Source organism: Caretta caretta, chromosome 6 (assembly GCF_965140235.1).
Source record: "Caretta caretta isolate rCarCar2 chromosome 6, rCarCar1.hap1, whole genome shotgun sequence".
In the NCBI taxonomy this organism is placed as follows: domain Eukaryota; kingdom Metazoa; phylum Chordata; order Testudines; family Cheloniidae; genus Caretta; species Caretta caretta.
This window is the reverse complement of record NC_134211.1, coordinates 71,961,993-71,984,390: the sequence shown is the minus strand read 5'-3', so window position 1 is coordinate 71,984,390 and position 22,398 is coordinate 71,961,993. Positions and strand designations below refer to the sequence as shown.

General features: G+C 41.7%; 1 protein-coding gene across 4 annotated transcripts in view; it reads left to right on the top strand.

The window, feature by feature from the left end:
- The first annotated feature begins 606 nt into the window (after positions 1-606).
- Positions 607-22,398, top strand: part of BUB1B (BUB1 mitotic checkpoint serine/threonine kinase B) — a 45,739-nt gene continuing 23,947 nt past the window's right edge. For 2 of the 4 annotated variants that reach the window (XR_007357055.2, XM_048852624.2), the window contains exons 1-14: positions 607-744; positions 1,954-2,104; positions 3,199-3,258; positions 3,529-3,673; positions 5,994-6,190; positions 6,295-6,476; positions 7,518-7,717; positions 11,204-11,298; positions 13,897-14,123; positions 16,342-16,454; positions 17,636-17,781; positions 18,110-18,162; positions 18,968-19,052; positions 19,478-19,580. Coding sequence is in view for 3 of the 4 variants with exons in the window: in XM_048852624.2 (XP_048708581.1) it covers positions 1,965-2,104; positions 3,199-3,258; positions 3,529-3,673; positions 5,994-6,190; positions 6,295-6,476; positions 7,518-7,717; positions 11,204-11,298; positions 13,897-14,123; positions 16,342-16,454; positions 17,636-17,781; positions 18,110-18,162; positions 18,968-19,052; positions 19,478-19,580 (1,746 nt within the window). In the remaining variant the exon portion in view is untranslated. The remainder of the gene's footprint in view (positions 745-1,953; positions 2,105-3,198; positions 3,259-3,528; positions 3,674-5,993; positions 6,191-6,294; positions 6,477-7,517; positions 7,718-11,203; positions 11,299-13,896; positions 14,124-16,341; positions 16,455-17,635; positions 17,782-18,109; positions 18,163-18,967; positions 19,053-19,477; positions 19,581-22,398) is intronic. The other 2 variants (XM_048852623.2, XM_048852621.2) reach the window with 1 other exon arrangement.

The window sequence follows — 22,398 nt, the reverse complement described above, 5'->3', positions numbered from 1 at the left end:
TAATTCCCTGGGTTGTCCTTACTTCCCATTTTACAGATGGGCACTATATTTACCCTTTTCCAGTCCTCTGGAGTCTCTCCCATTTTCACTTCTGGTAGCCAGCCAAGGTAACCACCGCCAGGTAGGAGTCCAGATGCCTCACCCACTCCTCCATCCGAACCTCCTGCCCCAGCCTTGAGCTCCCACCCGCACCCAAACTCCCTCACAGAGCCCACACCGCCTCCTGCACCCCACCCACCTGCCCCAGCCCGGTGAAAGTGCATGACAGTGGAGGGAAGCAAGGCAGGGACAGTAGGGAAATGGAGAGGGCGAGGGCCTTGGAGAAGGGGCAGGGTAAGAGTGTCTGTGCGATTAGATGGTTGCCAACCCTAATGCTGTCCCTGCTGGTTGAGGGCCAGAGCGTGACCAGCGATTTTGTGGGCTAAGTTACGGGCCGAGGTCAGCCTGAGCGCTGTGACGCTGGGCCAGCAGCAGCTATACATCACCCCCACTCGGACTCCGGGAGCTGGAGCCCGGCCCTAGGAAACGGGCCCAGCGGAAACTACGCTTTTACCTACGCAGCTTCCGGCGGGCCGCGGGACCAATCACACGCGGCCGTGGTACTAGGAACCGGCCAATGGGGCTGACGCTGGTGGCGGTTGAAGTTTAAACTCTCGAACGCAGCGGGCGAGCTGGCGGCTGTTGGGACTTAGATACAGAGGAGCGGAGCCGGTGGCCTGCGCGGGCCTGCGGTTGCCGCACTGGGTGGGTGAGCGCGGCTCGAGCGGAGGATGTCCTGGCTGGGCTCGGCGGGGCGGCGGCGGCAGCCTAGGGGAGGAGGGTCTGGGCGGCCCGGGGAGCGCTGTTCCTGGGAGCGCTGGAGGCAGAACGGCTCCGGGGCGGCTCCGCCATTGCTGGGTCAGCGGGATGTCCCGGGGCCGTCGGGAAGGGCTGGGCCTTCGGACGTGCCACAGGGATCTCAGCGCCTCGGTCTCCCTCCTGCCTGCGGGGGCTACAAACCGCCTTGTGGCAGATGCACCAGCGCAGACACGGCCCCGCCCGCCCCGCGCAATGGGGGCGGCTGCTGAGCCTCCCTCCCGGCCCCCTTTTTTTGGCCTGGCAGGATTAGGTTGTTATGGGTAAATGTCAACTCGCCTGGATTTCACCCTGCACCGGCCAACCCACAGAAACCTCTTTCTCTCGATCATTCCTGCCCCGTACGGGATAGGCAAAGGAAGAAAAACACAACCCGAGAGCTTCTGATGCAAGGATGTTTAGTTTGTATAGTTTTGTCCTCTGATGTTGAGAGATTGTGTTTTAACGGTTATAAAGCTTTACCTTTTTAAACCTCCATCTCTGCAGTCACTCAGTACTTATTGTCCTGACTGTCACTCCCCCCCCATCATTTCCTGCAACTGTGAAAATGTAAATTGATAAAAATCAAAATGCTTAAAACGCATAATTTAATGCTACTGTGAACATTTAAATAGGAAAAATGTTTAAAATAAGCATCTATATTATCCATCAAAATGATAAAACATGGGATTCTGCCAAGTCTATGAAAGAGCCACAGTGGCTGTGCTGTTGCAGCCAACACTTAAGATTGGTGATTCATTTAGTTAATACCCCATCAAGGTCCTCTATCTCATAATCACTTTTCTCAAGTTGCAGCTTTAAAATAACAGGAGTCCATGGTATTCTATCTGTCTGGCCCACCCCCTTTTACTGTAGCATCTAAGTGCCTCACAATCTTTAATGCAGTTATCCTCATGATGCCTCTGCAATGCAGGAAAGTGCTGTTATCCCCGTTTTACACCTGGGGAACTGAGGCACAGAGAGAAGTAAGTGACTTGCCTGAGGTTGTGGGAAGTCTGTGGCAGAGTAGAGAATTAGGTGTGTGAAGTAAGTCCCAGGCTAGCACCCAAAGCTGGACCATTCTTTCTCTATTGTTTACTCTCTTGTGCTGTGTTTCAGGAGAGGTCACCATGTCGCAGGAGTGGAATGAGTGGGAACTGAGTAAAGAGAATGTGCAGCCCCTGAGGCAGGGGCGAATCATGTCTACCCTGCAGGAAGTCTTGGCTCAGCAGGAGACTTCCAGCCACACAGCTATTCAGCAGCAAAAACAGTGAGTAAAATGTTGACCTATTTTCATCAGTGTTTCTGTACCTTCTGTTGGGTTTCCACTATTAATCTCCTGGCTATAAGAAGAGCGTAGGGAGCAGAAGTACAATCCGAATCTTTACTAATGCTGCCATGCATGGTTGTATCACACTAAAGCTGTCAAAGGCAATTTGCCTTTTATGCAATGTATAGATGAAGGGCTGGTGCCAGAGGGAATTCCTTTCAGGGTTCAATAGTAGAACATTGAGAACCCCTGCCTTAGTGCTTGCAGTTTAAAACTCTGGGGGTCAGGACCCCTCAGGGGGTCATGAGGTTATTACATGGGGGTTGCGAGCTGTCAGTCTCCACCCCAGCATTTATAATAGTGCTTTGCTTCCAACATTTATAATGGTGTTAAATATATGCACAAGATTTTTAAAATTTATATGGGGGGGGTCGCACTCAGAGGCTTGCTGTGTGAAAGGGGTCACCAGTAAAAAAAGGTTTGAGAACACTGCACTAAGGAGAATCTCTTGTGTCTGAATATTCTTCTAAAGAGGAATATACAAAAATTACAGGAGGATGTCCTTCCTCCCCCTCCTCACCCCCCCTCTGCTTTATACTAATCTTCCAAATGAAAGTACTGAACAGGGAAGGCGCAACTCCTACCATAATCTAGTGGAGGAAGCTACTTGTCAGGGAAAAATACCTGTCACTATAATAATCCATCAAAATGGGCTACCTATCAGTTCATTATCTTTCCCTCCCTAGTAACTTCCTATAACAGGGTACAAGAATTCTCTTTGATGGGACCATATGACTCTCAGGATAGTAACTTTTGGAAATGCACACTGAAAGGCTGTTCCAATGCCTCCTTGTTGTTAAATGTCAGAGTACTCAATCTTTTTGTGTGCAAGGGTGGTTTAAGATCCTAATTTGGTTCCTTTGACACCAGTGGGAGCAGGATTGGGTCCTGCTGCAGGAGAAATAAACAAGTTTGTCTCTGAAGAAATATTCATAGTGATCTGAATAGGAGTGAAGATCTTGTTTTCTACCAAGTTAACAATATCTTTATAGTTACTGAGCTACTGTTTACATATCATGTTATATCTTTTCTAGGGAATTTGAATCTGAAATCCGCTTTTACTCTGGAGATGATCCACTGGATGTCTGGGACAGGTAGGCTATTTTTATTTTGCTAGAATGGGGCAGTAAAATCTCTAATAGTTGGAAATTGTAGAGTTTCACGTAGGAATGTCACAAGAAGTGAAAAAAGTGCTTTCATTTTGTTAACAGAAAACCCATTGACGAGGGGGTAAGGTGTACAAAGAGATGTTTTTTGTTGTAATAATCTATGGTCTGTCTTTTCTCAGTACTATAAACTTAATTTTTCTTTTCTCCTCATACTATACAGAAATTAAGATGCCTCTCTTTTTATGCCACCTCCAGGTACATCAAATGGACAGAGCAAACATTCCCTCAAGGTGGAAAAGAAAGCAACCTCTCAGCAGTGCTGGAGAGAGCTGTAAAAGCACTGAATGAGCAGCAGAGATACTACAAAGACCCTCGCTATCTCAGTCTCTGGCTCAAATTTGTAAGTATCTCTTTAATGTTCTCTTAGGTACTTTCTTAAGCATTTTCTGAAGCTTTTGGATGTCCCTGAACTGCTTTTCTTTGTACAGTGCATTCTGTGACTCTGCTACCAGTGCAAATTTAGGATTAGCTCTTCACACTTCTGTCAGGCACATGACAGCTGTTCACAATGTAGGATTCATATACTAATCTATCATTCAAAGACTGCTCTTCCGATGGAATCTTCAGGAGTCTTCTGGTGTCATTCAGCCTGGACAGAAATTGTACCTTACTTTCTTCAGAAGTATTAATTTGAAAAACTACATATTTCTTTAGACTGATGCAGCTTGATTTTCTGATCAGTTAAACAGAGCAGAAGAAGCTTAAAGGATTGAGCTGACTTGAAATCTAGTCAATTAAAAAAAAAAAAGTGAGGGGTAAATGAAGTGTCAGCTACTATATCTTCCCCTAAGCCTCAGAATGACTCATCAAACCTTTGATGTTTTTCTTCTCTCCTCTGTTGCTGCATGGAAGGCACACACAAACAGAGGAAACTGACGGTGAAACTGAATACACAGAATAAATGGAAAGAAGAAAATTTTCTCCTATAATCTTTTTCTAGTCCTCTTAAATGTCACTTAAAACAATAGCAGGCAAAAACATTTCAAAAATATTTTGTTTGGTTTTTTTTAAAGGCACAAGTGCACTGTATGCAACAGCAGTCCACGTGCTTCTCTAGATGGCTCATTTTTCCGCTGCATATGCCCTGTGTGTTGCCAAGAGGCAGCACATACACCGGACTCTTGCTAGAACACGGGATTTGGGATCCATGCGCGGTACCGCATTAACGCGGGACCGAGTTAAAATGAATTCCAATTAAAGTAATTACATTTGGGATCCATGGCCGCGACCGCATTATGCGAATTCACACTATATAGATGCACGTTCTAGCGAGGGTCTGGTGTACTTTGAACTGCTTGCTGCTTCCCAGAACCAGGTTCCTTCTGCCTAGTATCCTCTCTCCTGTATCACCCCAGTAGGGGGAGACTAAGTCTTCTGTTAGGCAAGATCCTTACTCCTGGAAGACACACAATGTCCTCTAGCTCCTACCACACATGGACACTTCATAAAGTTCATATTCTTTTCCTTGTCCCTCAGAGTGATGATTTCAATGGTCCCTTCAAGTAGGAAAATGAGTGATCCTGGACTGTCCAACATCTATAGTTAAGATGAAGTGAGAATCCTGCATTGTGAGTGGCTGCCATTCACCTGCATTACAATGAAAAGTAGCTAATTCCAAAACTAATGTCAGATCTTTATGGCAGGGACTATTTTTCTTTTTCTTTTTCTTTTTTTTTTTTTTTGGTTGTTCTGTAACTACAGTGCCTAAAACAGTGGGGGCTTGGTCCATAGTTAGGTCTCCTAGGTATTACAGTAATACTAACAACTCTGCTTTCCTCCCAGTGAAGATCAGACCAGTAAAAAGCTTTGCTTGCTTCTGAGGCAGAAGGAAGGGCTCTAATTTTAGTGTAACTTCTCTAACCCAAGTTACAAAATATGAGACCTGAAATAATTTAACAAAATAAATGTTGATTAGCACTGCTCTGCTGGTTTTACAAGGTGCATTTGTTGCAGTGACTGCATCTGGACAGCTTGAAGTTAGTAATGGTCGCTTGTAGGTCACCAATCTGAATCTAGCCTGGTGCGGGAGTGATTTTAAAGTTAATGCTATAGGATGTCCATTCAATTACACATCAAAACTACCACTAATTTGCATCTTAGTTGGTACCAAATTGAGTTTGGTACCAACTGAATTCCCTAAACCCTAAATTCCCTTCTGGATGCTAGTTAGTCCTTATTCTTGCTTCTCTTCCCATTCCCCAAATGTCAGGCTGTTGACAGGGTAGTGTGCTCCTGTTCTGAGGATTAACAGGACTTTTTCCTCCAGGGCCATTAGTCTGGCACCGTACACCATTCTTAAATGCTATTATAAAGAAAAATTAAAGAGAAAAAATGCCCATATGTAAGTTTATGGGCTGGAATTAATTGAACAGTACTATCACCCATGAAGTATATGTATGGAGTCATAGGTAAGGAGTCATGCTTTGTAGCACTGTATCTGAATCTTCTAGCAATTGCTTTCCTCATCTTGTGAACTTTGATATTTCTCTTAAATGTGAAGAGTTATGTCTAACCTTGGGTCTGCTCCTGTGGAACTTGAATTGAAAACAATGGAAGCCTTGCAGGTGCATCAAAGGGCAGCAATTGACCCAGAGTCTTTATTTTTTATTTTATTTTTTAACTTGGTGCAGTAAATCACTGAAACTTCTGGGCTATTGCAGGGAAACTACTGTAGTGAACCATTGGACCTCTACAGTTATCTACACAGCCAGGAAATTGGCACATCGCTGGCGTTATTCTACATCACATGGGCAGAGGCGCTTGAGGCGAGAGGTAGTTATAAGAAAGCAGATTTAATATTCCAGGAAGGGCTTCAGCGCAGGGCTGAGCCTCAAGACAAACTACAGTCCCATCACAGGTAAAACTTGCCCCTGGAATGAAGAGAAATGGATTTGTTTTGTATGGCTCTGGATAGGCAACCTGCATAGTGAAATTCACACTGACTTTTTTGCATTTCTTCAGGCAGTTTCAGGCCCGGGTCTCTCGACAGACCCTGCTGGGACTTGAGCAAGATGAGGAGGAGGAGGAGGAGTTGGATCTTCCTGCTATCACTGAAACCCAAAGGAGCTCACTGGCAGAACTGAAAGGCAAGGGGAAGAAAAATGTGAGAGCCCCAATCAGTCGAGTAGGAGATGCTCTTAAAGGTAAGTTCGGCTGGTCAATCCTTATGTTTATTGAAAAACAGTAATCTTGTGATGTCAAAAATACACTTGAGTATAGTATGCAAATAGCTGACACTGGTAGTTAAGTGTTTCTGTTATACCAATAAAATAAAAACCAGCAGGATCTTATTAAAGGGGAAAAGGCAAAATGCCATATTTATTGTGAATACAGAAAGAATCCTAGAAAGCAGTTAGTTGTAGCTATAACATTCCATTCAATTTCATATTTACACACACACACACACACACACACGTTCTGCAAGGTTGTTATCATAGTTACCAGCCTTAGAGTTGAGCAGGGCCTTGTCTGATGCTCCTGGAAGTTGGTTTGCAGAATCAGACCCCAAAGTTCTCACTTTCTAGAGTCCATTTTTATAGGAATTTCTTCCTATGCCACTCTATGGGAATTGCTTCATCATGCTGTTGCTGAATCAATCAGCAGATGGCACATTCCTGACGGCTCCATGCTGCCAGATGTTATCTTGTTCTTTGGTTCTCCCATTCTTGAGGCTGTTGGGTGGATTCCAGTCTGCCCTCCGGGGGTCCTCTGGTTATTTCCACTTGACACCTTCTTCAGCCGATGGACACTGAATTCTTAGGCTGGCACCTCCCTGATCATTCAGTTATTATCCACACCAAGCATCCATCCACATACATCCTCTATCTCTATTTTAATCACAATTGTTAACAAAGCGAGATGAATACAACAAAAGGGCGGGGAGTCTCTGGGTGCTGTTCCTGTTACAGAGTATTGCTTTGAGTCTCTCTCTCTGAGTAGTTGTTACAAAAAATTTCTTTGAGAATAGACTCTTCTCGGCCTTCAACACAATTAGCAGCTTGCAAGTTTCACACACAGAGGGAGAGAAACAGTACCAAAAACCAAGAGACCTCTTAATTAGCAATAGCCTGGAATTTAAACAATGGGGAATCAAACTAATTTGTGATTTTAATACAGAACTTCTTTAATATGATCCAACATTCCTAACATTATTCATATACAACTTGTCTCCTTTTTACATCTAGCTGCAAACCGAGGCCGAAGCTTCCAGAACTCAACATCTCAACAGGTGTCAAATGGCCCAAATTTTGCTGTGTTTGATGAAAACACAGCCTCAGTCTCCAGAGCTGAGCTTCCTATACTTACACCACAGCCATGGGCAGCACCCCCAACAGGAAGGGCCAAAGAAAACGAACTGAAGGCAGGACCGTGGAACTCAGGCAGGGTAAGGAGTGGCAAGACTGGTTGGCTAAAAAAAGGAGGAGGGAGGGTATAAGAGCAGGTGATTTTTCCCAGTTTCTTTCAAATTAAGTCTACACATGCTATATATGAAGTCAAACTTACCTCCCTCCTTTAGGATTTAGCTTTATTGTAACTCGCATAACAATAACAAAAGCCTCAACCTAAGATTTCTTCCTAAGCCAGGCTATTTCTATAACTTCCTATCGCCACATCTCTGCTTCCAGCCCCTTAACTCCACTGATTTATAAGAAAGCTCCCCTTACCACTGTGAAGTCAATAGATATCTGCTGAGTCTAATCCTTGCTAATAAGAAGGTGCAACAGAAGAGACCTGGTACCCTATTATGGAGCTAGGGCGGTGTGGAAAGGAGAGAGAGAGAGAGAGAAGCTGGCCAAGGGTGGGGTAGGAAAAGGGATGGGAGGAAAGTTTTTTTTTGGGGGGGGGTTGTATATGTGTATATGTGTGCGTGTGTATATATATATATACACACAAATTTTGGTTAGTCCAGTGTATGAGATGAGAGCAAAGCAGAAGATTAATTAGCTGCAGCTAAATTGGCTTAGTGCAGCACAACCTGTGGAACAGCTTGAGGATGTGGTTGTGCAGCCTTATATACATGGGAAGGTGGTCAGAAATATTCCACAGGTCTGGTGTCTTGAGACCTGAGACTTAGAGTGGTGACAGTCAAGAGTTTGCACCAAAAGCATCAAGAAGGTATTGAGGAGAAGTTGCATCGAGGCAGTACTCTAGCAATGTAGGGAGGCTTGCAGACAGACAGGGAGAGGTGGGTGGAAAAGGGGTTGTGTTTCAGGCTGCTCCTCTTTGAAAAGAAGCAGTTTAGTCTCAGATGTTAGCTGAGAGCAGCTGAAATGAAGTCAAAAGTTTGTTTATATAGGTACTTATGGCCTCCTCCGCTCCAATACCAGAAAGAAAAGGAGTACTTGTGGCACCTTAGAGGCTAACCAATTTATTTGAGCATAAGCTTTCGTGAGCTACAGCATCCGATGAAGTGAGCTGTAGCTCACGAAAGCTTATGCTCAAATAAATTGGTTAGTCTCTAAGGTGTCACAAGTCCTCCTTTTCTTTTTGAGAATACAGACTAACACGGCTGTTACTCTGAAACCCGTCCAATACCAGAGTGACTTGATCAGAGCAGATGGAGAGAATAGATGTGGAAGAGTTAAAGGGCAGTAGAGAATATGATCACCTGAGTATCATCAGAGTGAAAGTGGTTAGAAATCAAACAACTGAGAAGGAAAAGTAGGAAAGAGCAAAGGACACAACTTATGGGAACCCTGAGAAAAGAATTGCCACTAGTTAAAGGGCAATTTGATTAAGAGAATGAAATGTGCTTGCATAGCTAGCATGTTGGTCCAAGTGAATGGAGTGTATCTGAAGTTTTTAATTAGGGCTGTTGGTTAATCACAGTTAACTCATGCAGATTAACTCAAAAAAATTAATTGCACTGTTAAACAAAGAATAACAATTGAAATGTATTTAATATTTTTGGATGTTTTTCTACATTTTCAAATATATTTATTTCTATTACAACACAGAATACAAAGTGTACAGTGCTCACTTTGTTATTATTTTTTATTACCAATATTTACATTGTAAAAATGATAAACAAAAGACAAAGTATTTTTCAATTCACCTCATACAAGTACTGCAGTGCAATCTCTTTATCCTGAAAGTGTAACTTACAAATGTAGATTTTGTTTTGTTTTGTTACATAACTGCACTCAAAACCAAAACAATGTAATACTTTAGTGCCTACAAGTCTACTCAGTCCTACTTCTTTTTCAGCCAATCACTAAGACAAATAAGTTTGTTTACATTTATGGGAGATACTGCTGCCTGCTTCTTTTTACAATATCACCTGAAAGTGAGAACAGGCTTTCGCATGTCACTTTTGCAGCCAGCATTGCAAGGTATTTATGTGCCAGTAATGCTAAACATTCGTATGCCCCTTCCTGCTTCAGTCAGAATTCCAGAGGTCATGCTTCCATGCTGATGCTCGTTTAAAAAAAAAAATGCATTAATTAAATTTGTAACTTATTTGTAACAAATTTGTAAATGAACTCCTTGGGGGAGAATTGTATGTCTCCTGCTCTGTTTTACCCGCATTCTGCCATATATTTCATGTTATAGCAGTCTGACCCAGCACATGTTCGTTTTCAGAACACTTTCAGTGCAGAGTTGACCAAAGAAGGTACCAATGTGAGATTTCTAAAGATAGCTATAGCACTCGACCCAAGGTTTAAGAATCTGAAGTGCCTTCCAAAATCTGAGAGGGAGGAGGTGTGGAGCATGCTTTCAGAAGTCTTAAAAGAGCAATACTCCAATGCGGAAACTAGAGAAACCAAACCACCAAAAAGGAAAATCAACCTTCTGCTGGTGGTATCTGACTCAGATGATGAAAACGAACATGCATCAGTCTGCTCTGCTTTGGATTGTTATCGACCAGAACCCATCATCAGCATGGATGCATGTCCTCTGGAATTGTGACTGAAGCAGGAAGGGGCATGTGAATGTTTAGCGCATCTGGCACGTAAATATCTTGCAATGCCGGCTACAACAGTGCCATGCGACCGCCTCTTCTCACTGTCCAGTGACATAAACAAGAAGTGCGACTGAGAGGTATTGTAGGTGCTAAAGCTTTATTTTTGAATGCAGGTTTTTTTTGTACATAATTCTACATTTGTAAGTTCAACTTTCATGATAGAAATTGCAGTACAGTACTTGTATTAGGTGATTTGAAAAATACTATTTCATTTTTTTTACAGTGCAAATATTTGTAATAAAAAACAAAGGGTGTATTGTACACTATAGTACTACAAATCAATATATTTGAAAATATAGAAAACATCTGAAAGTATTTAAATAAACAATAGAATACTGTTTATTTAAATACTTAACAGCATGATTAATAGCGATTAATTTTTTTAATTGCTTGACAGCCCTATTCTTAATTGTCAAGGAAAATGAGAAGGAAGAAGGGTTGCTAACTTGATGCTTTCTTTGACTTCCTGTTCATAATCTGCAAGGAAGGAAAATAGGGAAGACAGGAAGCACTCAGATGAGAGTAGAGATTATGCTGCTGAAGTATTGGGGCAATCTTAAGCGAAAAGTGGGTGGAAGAGGAGGAAAAAAATAAGATACTGACTGGGTAGTGAGGATTCTCAGCATCTCTGGAAATGAGATAGGAGTAGAAAAGAAAGGGCATGTGTCATTGTTTTTCAAGGCATTGATGGCCATTTGGAAATTTTGTAACTTGACTGCATAGCAGAAGGAAATTGAAGTGCTGGAGAAATATGGAGTTTTATGGAGGCAGGATTTTTAATGACTAAGGAATGAGTTGTCATTGCGGACATCAAAAAGTCTGGGCAGAGAAGGAGAACAAATCAGCCTGTGGGGGTGTTTAAGAATGAATCTTTAAGCTGCTAACATTGGGTTTCTGCTCCCCCAGCGTCCTCGCAGTAACATGAACTCTGGTATAGAGGTGCCCTGTATGCTGCCCAGTTTTACCCCATATGTGGAAGAGTCTGCACAGCATCAAGTCATGTGAGTTTCTATCTCCTCAGAAGGCTTGTACAGTAACTCCTCGCTTAGCATTGTAGTTATGTTCCTGAAAAATGCGACTTTAAGTGAAACGATGTTAAGCGAATCCAATTTCCCCATAAGAATTAATGTAAATAGGGGGGTTAGGTTCCAGAGAAATTTTTTTCACCAGACAAAAGATTATATTAGATTATAATATAATATATGTATACACAGTATACGTTTTAAACAATTTAATACTGTACACAGCAATGATGATTGTGTGAAGCTTGATTGAGGTGGTGGAGTCAGAGGGTGGAAGACGGTGGGATATTTCCCAGGGGATGCCTTACTGCTAAATGATGAACTAGAACTCAGCTGAGTCCTCAGGGGTTAACATATTGTTGTTAATGTAACCTCATGCTCTGCAAGGCAGCACCAATGGAGGGAGGGGAGACAGCATGGCAGAGACAGAGACACACACCCTGTGTGTGTGTGTGAGAGAGAGAGAGAGATGTGTATTGCCCCTTAAAGTATGCTGACCCCACTCTAAGTATACTGCCTTTTTAAGTAGATCAGGAAGTTGAGACACAGGGAACTTAGGGCAGCGGGGAGCTGATACGGGGGCTCCTGGTCCACTGTGGTTCCAAGCCCCCACCAGCTAGCTGCAAAGGGCTGCTCTTTCTGCAAGCAGTGGACAAAGCAGGTGGCTGCCAAACAACATTATAAGGGAGCACTGCACAATTTTAAATGAGCATGTTCCCTAATTGATCAGGGACGACTTTAAGTGAGGAGTTACTGTAATGGGAGCTGGCAGAGTTAGGGAGAAGGACACAGCTGCCTTGAATTCTCAAAAGTCTACTTCATAAGTCTATGGCCTTTTTGTCTGTGTGGTGGTAGGGAGCAGCCAAGTCTGATTCAGGTTTGTAGCTATGTTTCCTAGTGTTTTTTGGAACTTTAGAGTCAGCTTAAAAGGGAGTTTTCTTTTGAGAAAAGCTTTTAAAAAGTTTGCATGACAAGTATGGAGGAGTATGTTACTTGGCTTGAATCTAGCTTCCTGCTTGTGCATTGCTCACTAAAATGCCTGTAAATTGCTCTGCTTTTCTCTCTTCATAAATCAGGAAAAAAATAAAAAAAATGTTGAGGTTGCTTACCTCTTTCTGGAGAAGGTGACTGGTGTTAGTTATGCTTGCCCACAGCTATCTTGCAGTGGGGAAAGTGAGTGGAACATTGCTTCTTTTTGACTATGTATAAAATACAAAAGCAAGAGCATCAAGGGCTTGATTGCAGCACAGCTTTTCCCTAATTCAAAGGGCTTGTCTACACGATGTGAACAATGCTGCATTAATGCTCTCTAGGGAACTTCTAGTGTCCTCCATCAGAGTCTATACGGGCCACTTAGATTCCATGCACAAAATGTTGATGCACATTAGAATTCACACCCCACTGTTGTGCATTACTGCACTGTGTAGCTAAGCCCATAGTTTTGTATATTGTGTATGGAATCTAAGCCATGCCCTGGAACCATGCTACCTAGCTGTGTCCAAAAGTGTATCCTAATCCAGGAACACGTTTATAACAAGGCAAGGTCCTGTCTATGCTAAAGACCTAAACATATCTTACCTGTTATGGGAGTCTCCTGGTACTATATAGTTGGGTCCCCGACATTGTTTTCTATAGTATAGGTTGAATCTTTGCTGTTTGCACAGTATGGTCCTGTCTACACTTAAAGGGAACAGAGAAATATTTTAAATATGGTTCCACCTAAATTAGCATTTTAAGTGGTTTGGCCAGTCAGTCTGGATGAGGCTATACCTTATGGGAACAGTTTAGAAAAGTCTGTCTTGTTTTGTCCATGCTGTGGGCATTGGCCCGCCCCAAACTATGCTTGAAAGAGTTTAACTGGAACGATGTTTACAGAGTGAAAAAGAGAATGTGAAAGCTTGGGGTAGAAGGGTCCTAAATAGGTTTAGGTGACTCTTTTTTTAACAAATTGGCCAAACCCAACTGTGAAGCCTATATCTTTCATGTTTCAAAATCTTCATGCTGGCCTCAGGATTCTCTGTTTAGTACTTTCTTAATGTGAAAACGTAAGTTTTAACTTTCCGCATTAGGATCTTTTCCACAGAACTCTTCACTTGAATTTCAATAGCATCATTTTACACAGAGTTAAACAGGTTTCACAAATTCAGTTGTTCACAAGTCTTCATTGACTGTGTGGTGACGGTTGGAACTGTTGTCCTAAGGCTGGCTTTTCTTGCTTAGATAATAAAATGAGAGTGGTGGGAGGTGATTGGTGACAAGAAGATGCAGGTGGCAAATGCATCCATAAGGGTCTTGGGGGCTAAAGGCAAAAACTCGCACTCTAGAACATGTGTTACATAGCAGGTGTATACTATTTGACTGGGGCTTGTGTTCATTACCACTTATCCATAGGTGTCTACTTATAAATTTTCTGACATTCCATTCCTTTCTGTTGCCTTTCCTGTTTCAGGAGCTGATTTATGTTGCCCATAGGCTGTCCTGAACTTAAATGGATCCTTTGAGATTATCCATACTTCCACCCATGCTCCCATCTCTGGGGACTATGTGCTGAATGTTAATTATCTTTTGTTCTCTTAGTACTCCCTGCAAAATTGAGTCCAGCATAAATCATGTTTTAAGTGCTCGGAAGCCTGGGAAGGAAGTGGATCCACTACAACGGGTGCAAAACCATCAACAGGACGCTCAGGAGAAGAAAGAGGTTGCAATGTATTGTAAAGAGAGAGTTTACGCTGGAGTAGAGGAGTTCTCCTTGGAAGAGATCCGAGCTGAAATATATAGAAAGAAAGCAAAAAAGAGAAGGGAAGGTATGCATCAAAAGGGATGACCTGAAGTTTCTTCAGATTGATTCAGAAAACTACACTTGCAGTTCCCATTAGGTGTGGCAGCCTTCCTTATTGCCACTGGTGAAGAAGGCAAAGCATCAGGTTAGGACTGTTGCTTCACACCTGTTGATACTAAGAGTAGAAAACCAGCAACCAGGGACTGAGAAGACTTATGTGGAGGTCTATAATGGGAAGGGCAGTGGGGAGGGGAAAGAGGTTCACTGGCTCATCAGTGTTAACAGGTGAACCATTGTGGATGAGAGCACTCCTCCTTAAGCTGTTCCTAGAAAGGAATGTGTGCTGTCTGCCTCGACTATAGGGGTTTATCCAGGAACAGCAGGGATTAAACTGGGTCTGTTTGAATGGGCCTTTTTACCCTACCTGATCCTCTTTGGTTCTGTTAATAGTAGGGCTGTCGATTAATTGCGATTAACTCAAAAAAATTAATCGTGATTAAAAAAATTAATTGCTGTTTTAATTGCACTGTTAAATAATAGCATACCAATTGAAATATTTTGGATGTTTTTCTACATTTTCATATATATTTTATGTTGTAATTGAATCCAAAATGTATATTTTTGATTACAAATATTAGCACTGTAAAAATGTTAAAAGAAATAGTATTTTTCAAGTCACCTTATACAAGTAGTGTAGTGCAACCTCTTCGTCCTGAAAGTGCAACTTACAAATGTAGATTTTTGATTTATTTATTTATTTGGTAACATAACTGCACTCAAAACCAAAACAATGTAAAACTTTAGAGCCTAGAAGTCCACTCCCTCCAGCTTCTTGTTCAGCCAATCGCTAAGACAAACAAGTTTGTTTACATTTACAGGAGATAATGCTGCCCTCTTCTTATTTACTGTGGCACCAGCAAGTGAGAACAGACATTTGCATGGCACTTCTGTAGCTGGCATTGCAAAGTATTTACATGCCAGATATGCTAAACATTCGTATGCCCCTTCATGCTTTGGCCATCATTCCAGAGGACATGCTTTCATGCTGATGACTCTCTCGTTTTAAGAGGGAAAAAGAAAAACTGTTAATTATATTTGTGACTGAACTCCTGGGGGGAGAATTGTATGTCCCCTGCTCTGTTTTACCTGCATTCTGCCATATATTTCATGTTATAGCAGTCTCAGCTGATGACCCAGCACATGTTCATTTTAAAAACACTTTCACTGCAGATTTGACAAAACGCAAAGAAGGTACCAATGTGAGATTTCTAAAAATAGCTACAGCACTCAACCCAAGGTTTAAGAATCTGAAGCGCCTTCCAAAATCTGAGCGGGACAAGGTGTGGAGCATGCTTTCAGAAATCTTAAAAGAGCAACACTCCAATGCGGAAACTACAGAACCTGAACCCTCAGAAAAGAAAATCTGCTGGTGGCATCTGACTCAGATAATGAAAATGAACATGCGTCGGTTTGCACTACTTTATATTGTTATCGCGCAGAACCCATCATCAGCATGGTCGCATGTCCTCTGGAATGGTGGTTGAAGCATGAACAGACATGAGAATCTTTAGCGCATCTGGCGTGTAAATATGTTGCAACGCTTGCTACAACAGTGCCATGAGAGTGCCTGCCTGTTCTCACTTTCAGATGACATGGTAAACAAGAAGCAGGCTTCATTATCTCCTGCAAATGTAAACAAACTTATTTGTCTGAGCAATTGGCTGAATAAGAAGTAGGACTGAGTGCAGTTGTAGGCTCTAAAATTTTATATTTTATTTTTGAATGCAGTTTTTCTGTACATAACTCTACATTTGTAAGTTCAGCTTTCACGATAGAGATTGCACTACAGTACTTGTATTAGGTAAATTGAAAAATACTGTATTTTTGATTACAAGTATTTGCACTGTAAAAAAACAAGAAATAAAGTGAGCACTGTACACTTTGTATTCTGTGTTGTAATTAAAATCAATATATTTGAAAGTGTAGAAAACACCCAAAATATTTAAATAAATGGTATTTTATTATTGTTTAACAGTGCAATTAGTCATGGTTAATTTTTTTAATCGCTTGACAGCCCTAGTTAGTAGCCTAAATAAATACCACTCCCCAGGAAGTAGGATGGGGAAACTTTTTCTTTACAAGAGGATCTGGTGTCTGTTACTGGGGGCGTGCAGAGTTTGGGCTTGGCTACAGGGTTACTCATAAGGAATACATAATACTTTAATTAAGCTTTCCTTCTTTAGACGAGTTTCATGCCATAGCACAGCAGACCGCAGAGATGCAGAGGCGGATTGAAGAGCTGGAGAAGAAGCTAAAGGAGAAAGATGATGACCAGCAGAAGAGAACATCTGAGCAGGTATCTTCTTCCTTGTTCATTTGTGCTGATGGCCTACCTGTATGAAGGTAGATGAAAGCTCTAATGGAATAGTGACCCCTCTGTTTTTTATCTTGCTAGTACAGTTTCCTCCCTCTTACTCTGAAGGGATATTTAAATGTTTGGTATAAATAACTCATAAGGCCACCACCCTAATAACTGAAAGATGAGAGAAATATTGTTTTCTATATTTTTTTCAGTTTATTTTAACTACGATGGATAAAAATTAATGGCTTTAAAAAATCTGACTCTTATTTAAATCTGATTTTTTTATTTTTTCCCCTTTTAAAACTAAATTTGACAACCTACGTTAAGGCCCGAGCTTCTATTAAAATTTGTGTAAATAAAAATATACTAAATGCAAGAGCCCACCTCAAACTTATTTACTTAAAGGCTTCTTTTTACATATAGAACTGGAAGAAAACATTTTTCACTTCTGATGTCAACCCTTGTAAATGTGGCACAGTCTGTCATATGCTGCGCTAAATTTCTATATAATTTTCAGTCCTAAAAGTGAAGTGAATGTTGGGGTGTTAACTTTTTTCCAAATATTAGTAATTTGCTGGAAAGTTTAGCTGAAATACTTTTCTTATGTATCCAATGCATTAAGGTAGTTTTTAACTAGAAATAAAAATGCTGTTTAAAAATGCCAAAACAGAATTCTAATGTCCATCTAAATACAGCGAGACACAAATTATGAATAAACAGTTAATTATCTAGTAAATACACTTTCTAACCATGCACTTTATTACATTTATTCACACTCTTAATTTCTATACTAAGCTGTGTAATTGCTCAAATAAATGTGTGTAGTTAGGCTGTATCCTCCTGGCTAACCAAGTACCAAATTTAGTGTAAAAACTAGATGTAATTGTAAATAATCAGCACATCATTATTGTACCAACCAATGAGAATGAACCTTTCTTTAGAAAAATAAAGTGCATACAGGAAGCATGACTGAAATTTGTTTCAAATAAGTTATCTGCTTTCTGATTTAAATCATCATTAAAATCGGTGATTTAAATCGGTGATCAATCTACCCTCACTTTAACTACACACAGAGTGCTATCCCATACAGTTTTGGAAGTCGGTAGTATGGCTTGCGAGTTACTCACTGAGTGCTGTCTCTCTCCCCTCTGCCACTCCCACTTTCATGGTCAAAGCCAACAGAAGAGAGGGAGCCTGCAAGAATGAAATCTGTTTTGGTGGGAGCTTCAGAGCCTCTTGAAGCAGAAGGAGAAGTTGCTTTCCCCAGCGCAGTAGCACTCACTGCAGAATCTCTTGTGAAAAAACTGACTGGATTGCAAAGGTAGTGCGGGATTTGCTTTGGGAGCAGGAGGTGGAGAGTCTCTGCCTCAGTGTGGTTTTCTTCGCTTTTTTTAGTATGTGTCACTTTCTGGGAAGCCTGTTTTTAGTTTTTCCTCATGTTTTTTCCAAAAACATCATACCTCAAAATATACCCTGATCTCGGTATTGGCCTCTGAACAGAATCAGGTATCTGTCTTCAGAGGATTTTAATAATTTTTCTGAGAAGAGTAATGTTTAGCGTTATAGCTGAGTTCAGCTTGCTCATCTACTAAGTATAGTTGGGGGGGCTGCATGCATGTATTAAAAACTTGCCTATATTTTGTTCACAGTGAGTCCCAGTTGGCAGAAAATGCTCAGCAGCACGAACAGCTGTGCTCTAAGGGTAAGTTCTGTTTGCATTGATACCATTTTGAGAGACGGCTATGCTGATAGGAAGTAGTCATTCAAATGAATAGCTGAATTGTGTGGATTAGAATAGCGAAAACAACATGCTTAACTGGCGTTGGTCTTGTTCAGGAATCTCACACGCTCATTGTGCTGTTGATTATTTAAAGAGACTTTCAAATCTAATAATTTTAATAGCTGAGGATCCTTTCTTCTTTTCCTGAGTACAGTTCTAGAGTTTCATACTCTCTTTGAGACTGATATCAGTTTAGAGTGCCTTCTGGAGGAGCTGGTAGTATTCTATAGTTGGACTGCTGTAGGTGAGAATGCTTTTTCTCAGACCTTGTGTACTCTACTTGTTCCTGAAAGGGCGTAGGCTGACTAAATTATCTTCTTGATGGTCAGGTATGAGATTACTATTCCTTATTGACAGAAATGACCCAGCCTCTAGCTGGGCGCTCAGAAATCTAGAGAGACAATGTGTTTTTCGATGACCAGGATGAGCAGAAAGTTGAGATCACACTTAAGAAAAAAGGTACAAGCTATAAAGAAAATTCCAGACAGAGCACACTGGCTCGTGAAGAACCATGCTTTTACTCTCTGAGTTTCTTTAACATGGCAAAACCAAACGATCGTAACGCTATAAGCCACTATTGTGTTTTAAATGGGATACTTTTAAGCATGAGTCCAAATACTTCCTGCTAGGACAGGCACTTTGAGCTGTCTTATATGGGTCTGAAGCACCACTGTATGTGCTGTGCAGGAGTATTTGTCTATTACCCAGTCTTTGTTTTTAATTCCAGATGCAGATCTCCCTCCTTCACTGGATCCTACTACATTTTTCTCCATATTTGATGAATCGTCTGCTTCAGAAAACCAGAATGTCAGGTTATAGAATCACTGAAACATATACATAGTAAATTGCCTAGACTACCCCCATACCACTTCCTCTATAGCACAATTATTCATGACAGTATTCCTTTTTATGTATTGTCTAGTTTTGTCTCACTGCTCTTGGGAGACTCCACAGCCTCATGGTCAGGAAAACAATTCCCCAATATTCATCCTAAATCTTTCTTTTATTGATTTCACACAATTATTCTCTTCTCTTCTCACGGTGCATCTTCTGTCCATACCCCCACCCCTACTACCTTAACAAGATTGTCTCCATTCTTGGTAAGTAGTTTATTGTGTTGGTTTGTAGTTCTAACCTAAAAAGGAAGCAAAGTGGTCTTGAAGTGTTAAGTGAATTAAGTCTCTTGAGGAGAAAAATTATTTTTATCAATATTTAATGCAATGTCACTTTTGTTTAGTCATCCTGCAGGCCACCCACAGAAAAGTGCCCGACGTCCCCTTGCTGTTCGTAAACCTTCAGATAGTATCACCGCCAAGGAAAACATACCGCCAGAAGTCTGCGTAAGGAGAAATTTCCTCTGTCAGCTCGAGAAGGAGTTGTAGAATGCAATATTGCCAAACTTGGTGATGGTATGATAGAAGGACTAATGAGTCCTTGATGGAAACAAGCAGTACCATACTTTTTTCTGAAAGGGATCCCTAGCTTTTCTCTTTCGTTTGTGAGCCATTTTCATCTGTGACTTTCAGGTCACACTGCAAGACTTGGGTTTTTTTAGCTTTCTCAAGTTGTAGCTGATCAGGAGATGAGTGCAGCTTTTTTGAGGTGAAGGGATGCTTTAAAAAACACTAAAGCATCATGCAGTTATGGCATGTTAATGACCATTTCTTATACAACTCTAACAGACCTAGTCCTTGCTTCAGCATTTACAGTCTAATTGGACAAACATGGAATGCAGACAAAAGGAAAGGAGGATTGACGTGAACAAAAACCACTTGTATAGCAAGCAAATCGTAAAAGTTCTGATGATTTTTAAAGTAGGGAGTGAGAAGTGGGGGGGAGGACACTGCACAGAAGTGGGGGGGAGGACACTGCACAGAAATGGAAGTTGGTGACAGAAAATAAGGCTATAAAAGTGGGCATAGTGAAGATAACTGATGCGTGGTTAGAAACAGAATGGAAAAGGCATTAAGGTGAGAGGGCAAGATGGGAAACAGTAATAAAAAAAAAAAAAGCAAGAAGAGACAAGGTACAAATTGGGGAATGAGGGATAACAAGTCAGAGGGCGGAGTTGAGCAGGATCTTAGCAGTCAAGGTGAGTTTGAACTTTATCCAGAAGTAGGTAATGAGCAAGTGAAGGGATTTGAGAAAGGAAGATAAATTAGGATGGCCAGAGATGTGATTAAGGGTGAATGCTGGATAGATTGAAGAGGAGAAAGGTGAATATCAGTGAATGGAGTAGATGACTACAGGAGTTCATGTGATACATAATCATGATGTGAACCATGGCTTGGCTGAAGAGAGGATGAGGTAGGGGCATTTTTGTGTTTTTGGCAGTGTGATAGAGAAAGAAGCATTTAGATTTGGTGAGCGCCAAGATGTCGAGGGAAGAGTAAAAGAGATCTTCAAAGTTGCAACTTTGAGCGATAGGAATAAGACTGGATTTGTCCCCAGTGATGGAGAAAGTAGGCAGGGCAGCTTCAAAAGAAAGATGAGAAGTTTAGTTTTTGCCATGTGTAACTGATGAGACATCTCTGAGGAGGTATGGGAGCCTGTACAGAAAAGGTGGAAGGGTAAAAATAACAATGGTTGTACATGTAGGCAACCAGAAGGCTAATGGAAAGGAGAAAAGACTGGCCTTTAGGGCAGTGTTTCCTGCATCATGGGTCATGTGTGTCCTCTTCTGCTCCCGCTTACCCTGAGCAGCAGGCAGTGACAAGGGCAGCAGGATCCAGATGGAGGCAGCAGCCAGAGCCAGTGAGCAGTCAGTCAGCAGCCTTTCTCTGCCCTGCACATTGCCTGGAGGCCACTTCCTTCGTGTGGCTGCTGCCTGGATCCTGTTCTCACTTCCAAGGGGCAGCAGAGTGGGGAGCAGGATCTGGGAAGCAGCAACAGTACAGAGGAAGCAGCTGGAGCTAGCAAGCAGACAACACCCTGGTGGCAGCAGTGGCCTGGCCATGGGAGAGAGGGGATCCAGCTAGGGGCTGCAGGAAGGGGTAGGGTTGAGGAGAGTAAGGGGCTGTGAGGGGGAGCAGGGGCTGGACGGCTGTGAAGGAAGGTGGAGGAGGAGGGGATATGAGGAAGTAGGAGCAATGGGGGCCCTCAAAAGACAAAAATGCATTTGGGTCACCTTTATTAAAAAGTTTAGGAACCACTGCCTTAGGGCATGCCCAAAAGGGAAGACTGAGGAAATCTTTCTCCTGAGGCAATTCTAATTACAAAGGCTTGGTTAGCAAGGTAGGAGAGCAGAGAATGGACAGTCCTGAAGTCCAAAGAAACTGAGGGTCTCAAGGAGAAACGGGGAGAGTGGTTGTGTCAAAGGTTCAGGGAGTTGCAGGTGAATGATTATTAAGAAGAGATCTTTGGGATTTGGAATGCGGAAGTCATTAGTGGCTTTGAGGGCTGTCTGTCTTGAGTTGGGAAGGATTTTAATGTTTGACATACTTTTGATTTTTAACTTTTTATAATGTGCCTACAGAGCATACACAGCTTTAGATGGAAATAAATTTTATTCCATGATCACCTTACTAGTCACTGAAATTCACCCGCTTCCCAGGTGAATGGTAGTAAGCTTTAAACAGTTCTCAGCAACACAATGTTAAACAATAGCTCAGGACAGAAAGAAAATGACATAATTCTAGGTAGGCAGAACTCAGTTACCCAACTGAAACTAAAAGTATGATATAGGAGGAGCGTCTGAAGCCTGTGCCAGAGAGATACCTTTTATCCAAGATCAGAAGAGCCAGAAGGGAAGAGAAGTACAAATTTTGATGATTGTGCAGGGGGAAGAAGGGGATGATCAGATGATTCGACTGGCTATGGGAACAGTATAAACTGGAAATGGAGTGAGAAAGGGGACAGAGCATTGGAGGAAGTAACATGGGTTTAAAAATTAAAAAGTGAAGACCAATTTTAATCTTAATTTGCGTATACAGTATAACCTCCATTACGAACACCTCAGGAATGGAAGTTGTTCGTAACTCTGAAATATTCATAACTGAACAAAACATTACGGTGGTTCTTTCAAAACTTTGAAACTTTACTGTGCAGAAGAAAAATGCTGCTTTCCCTTTTATTTTTTTTAGTAGTTTAACACAGTACTGTACTGTATTTGCTTTTTTTTTGTCTCTGCTGCTGTCTGATTTTTTCGTACTACTTGTT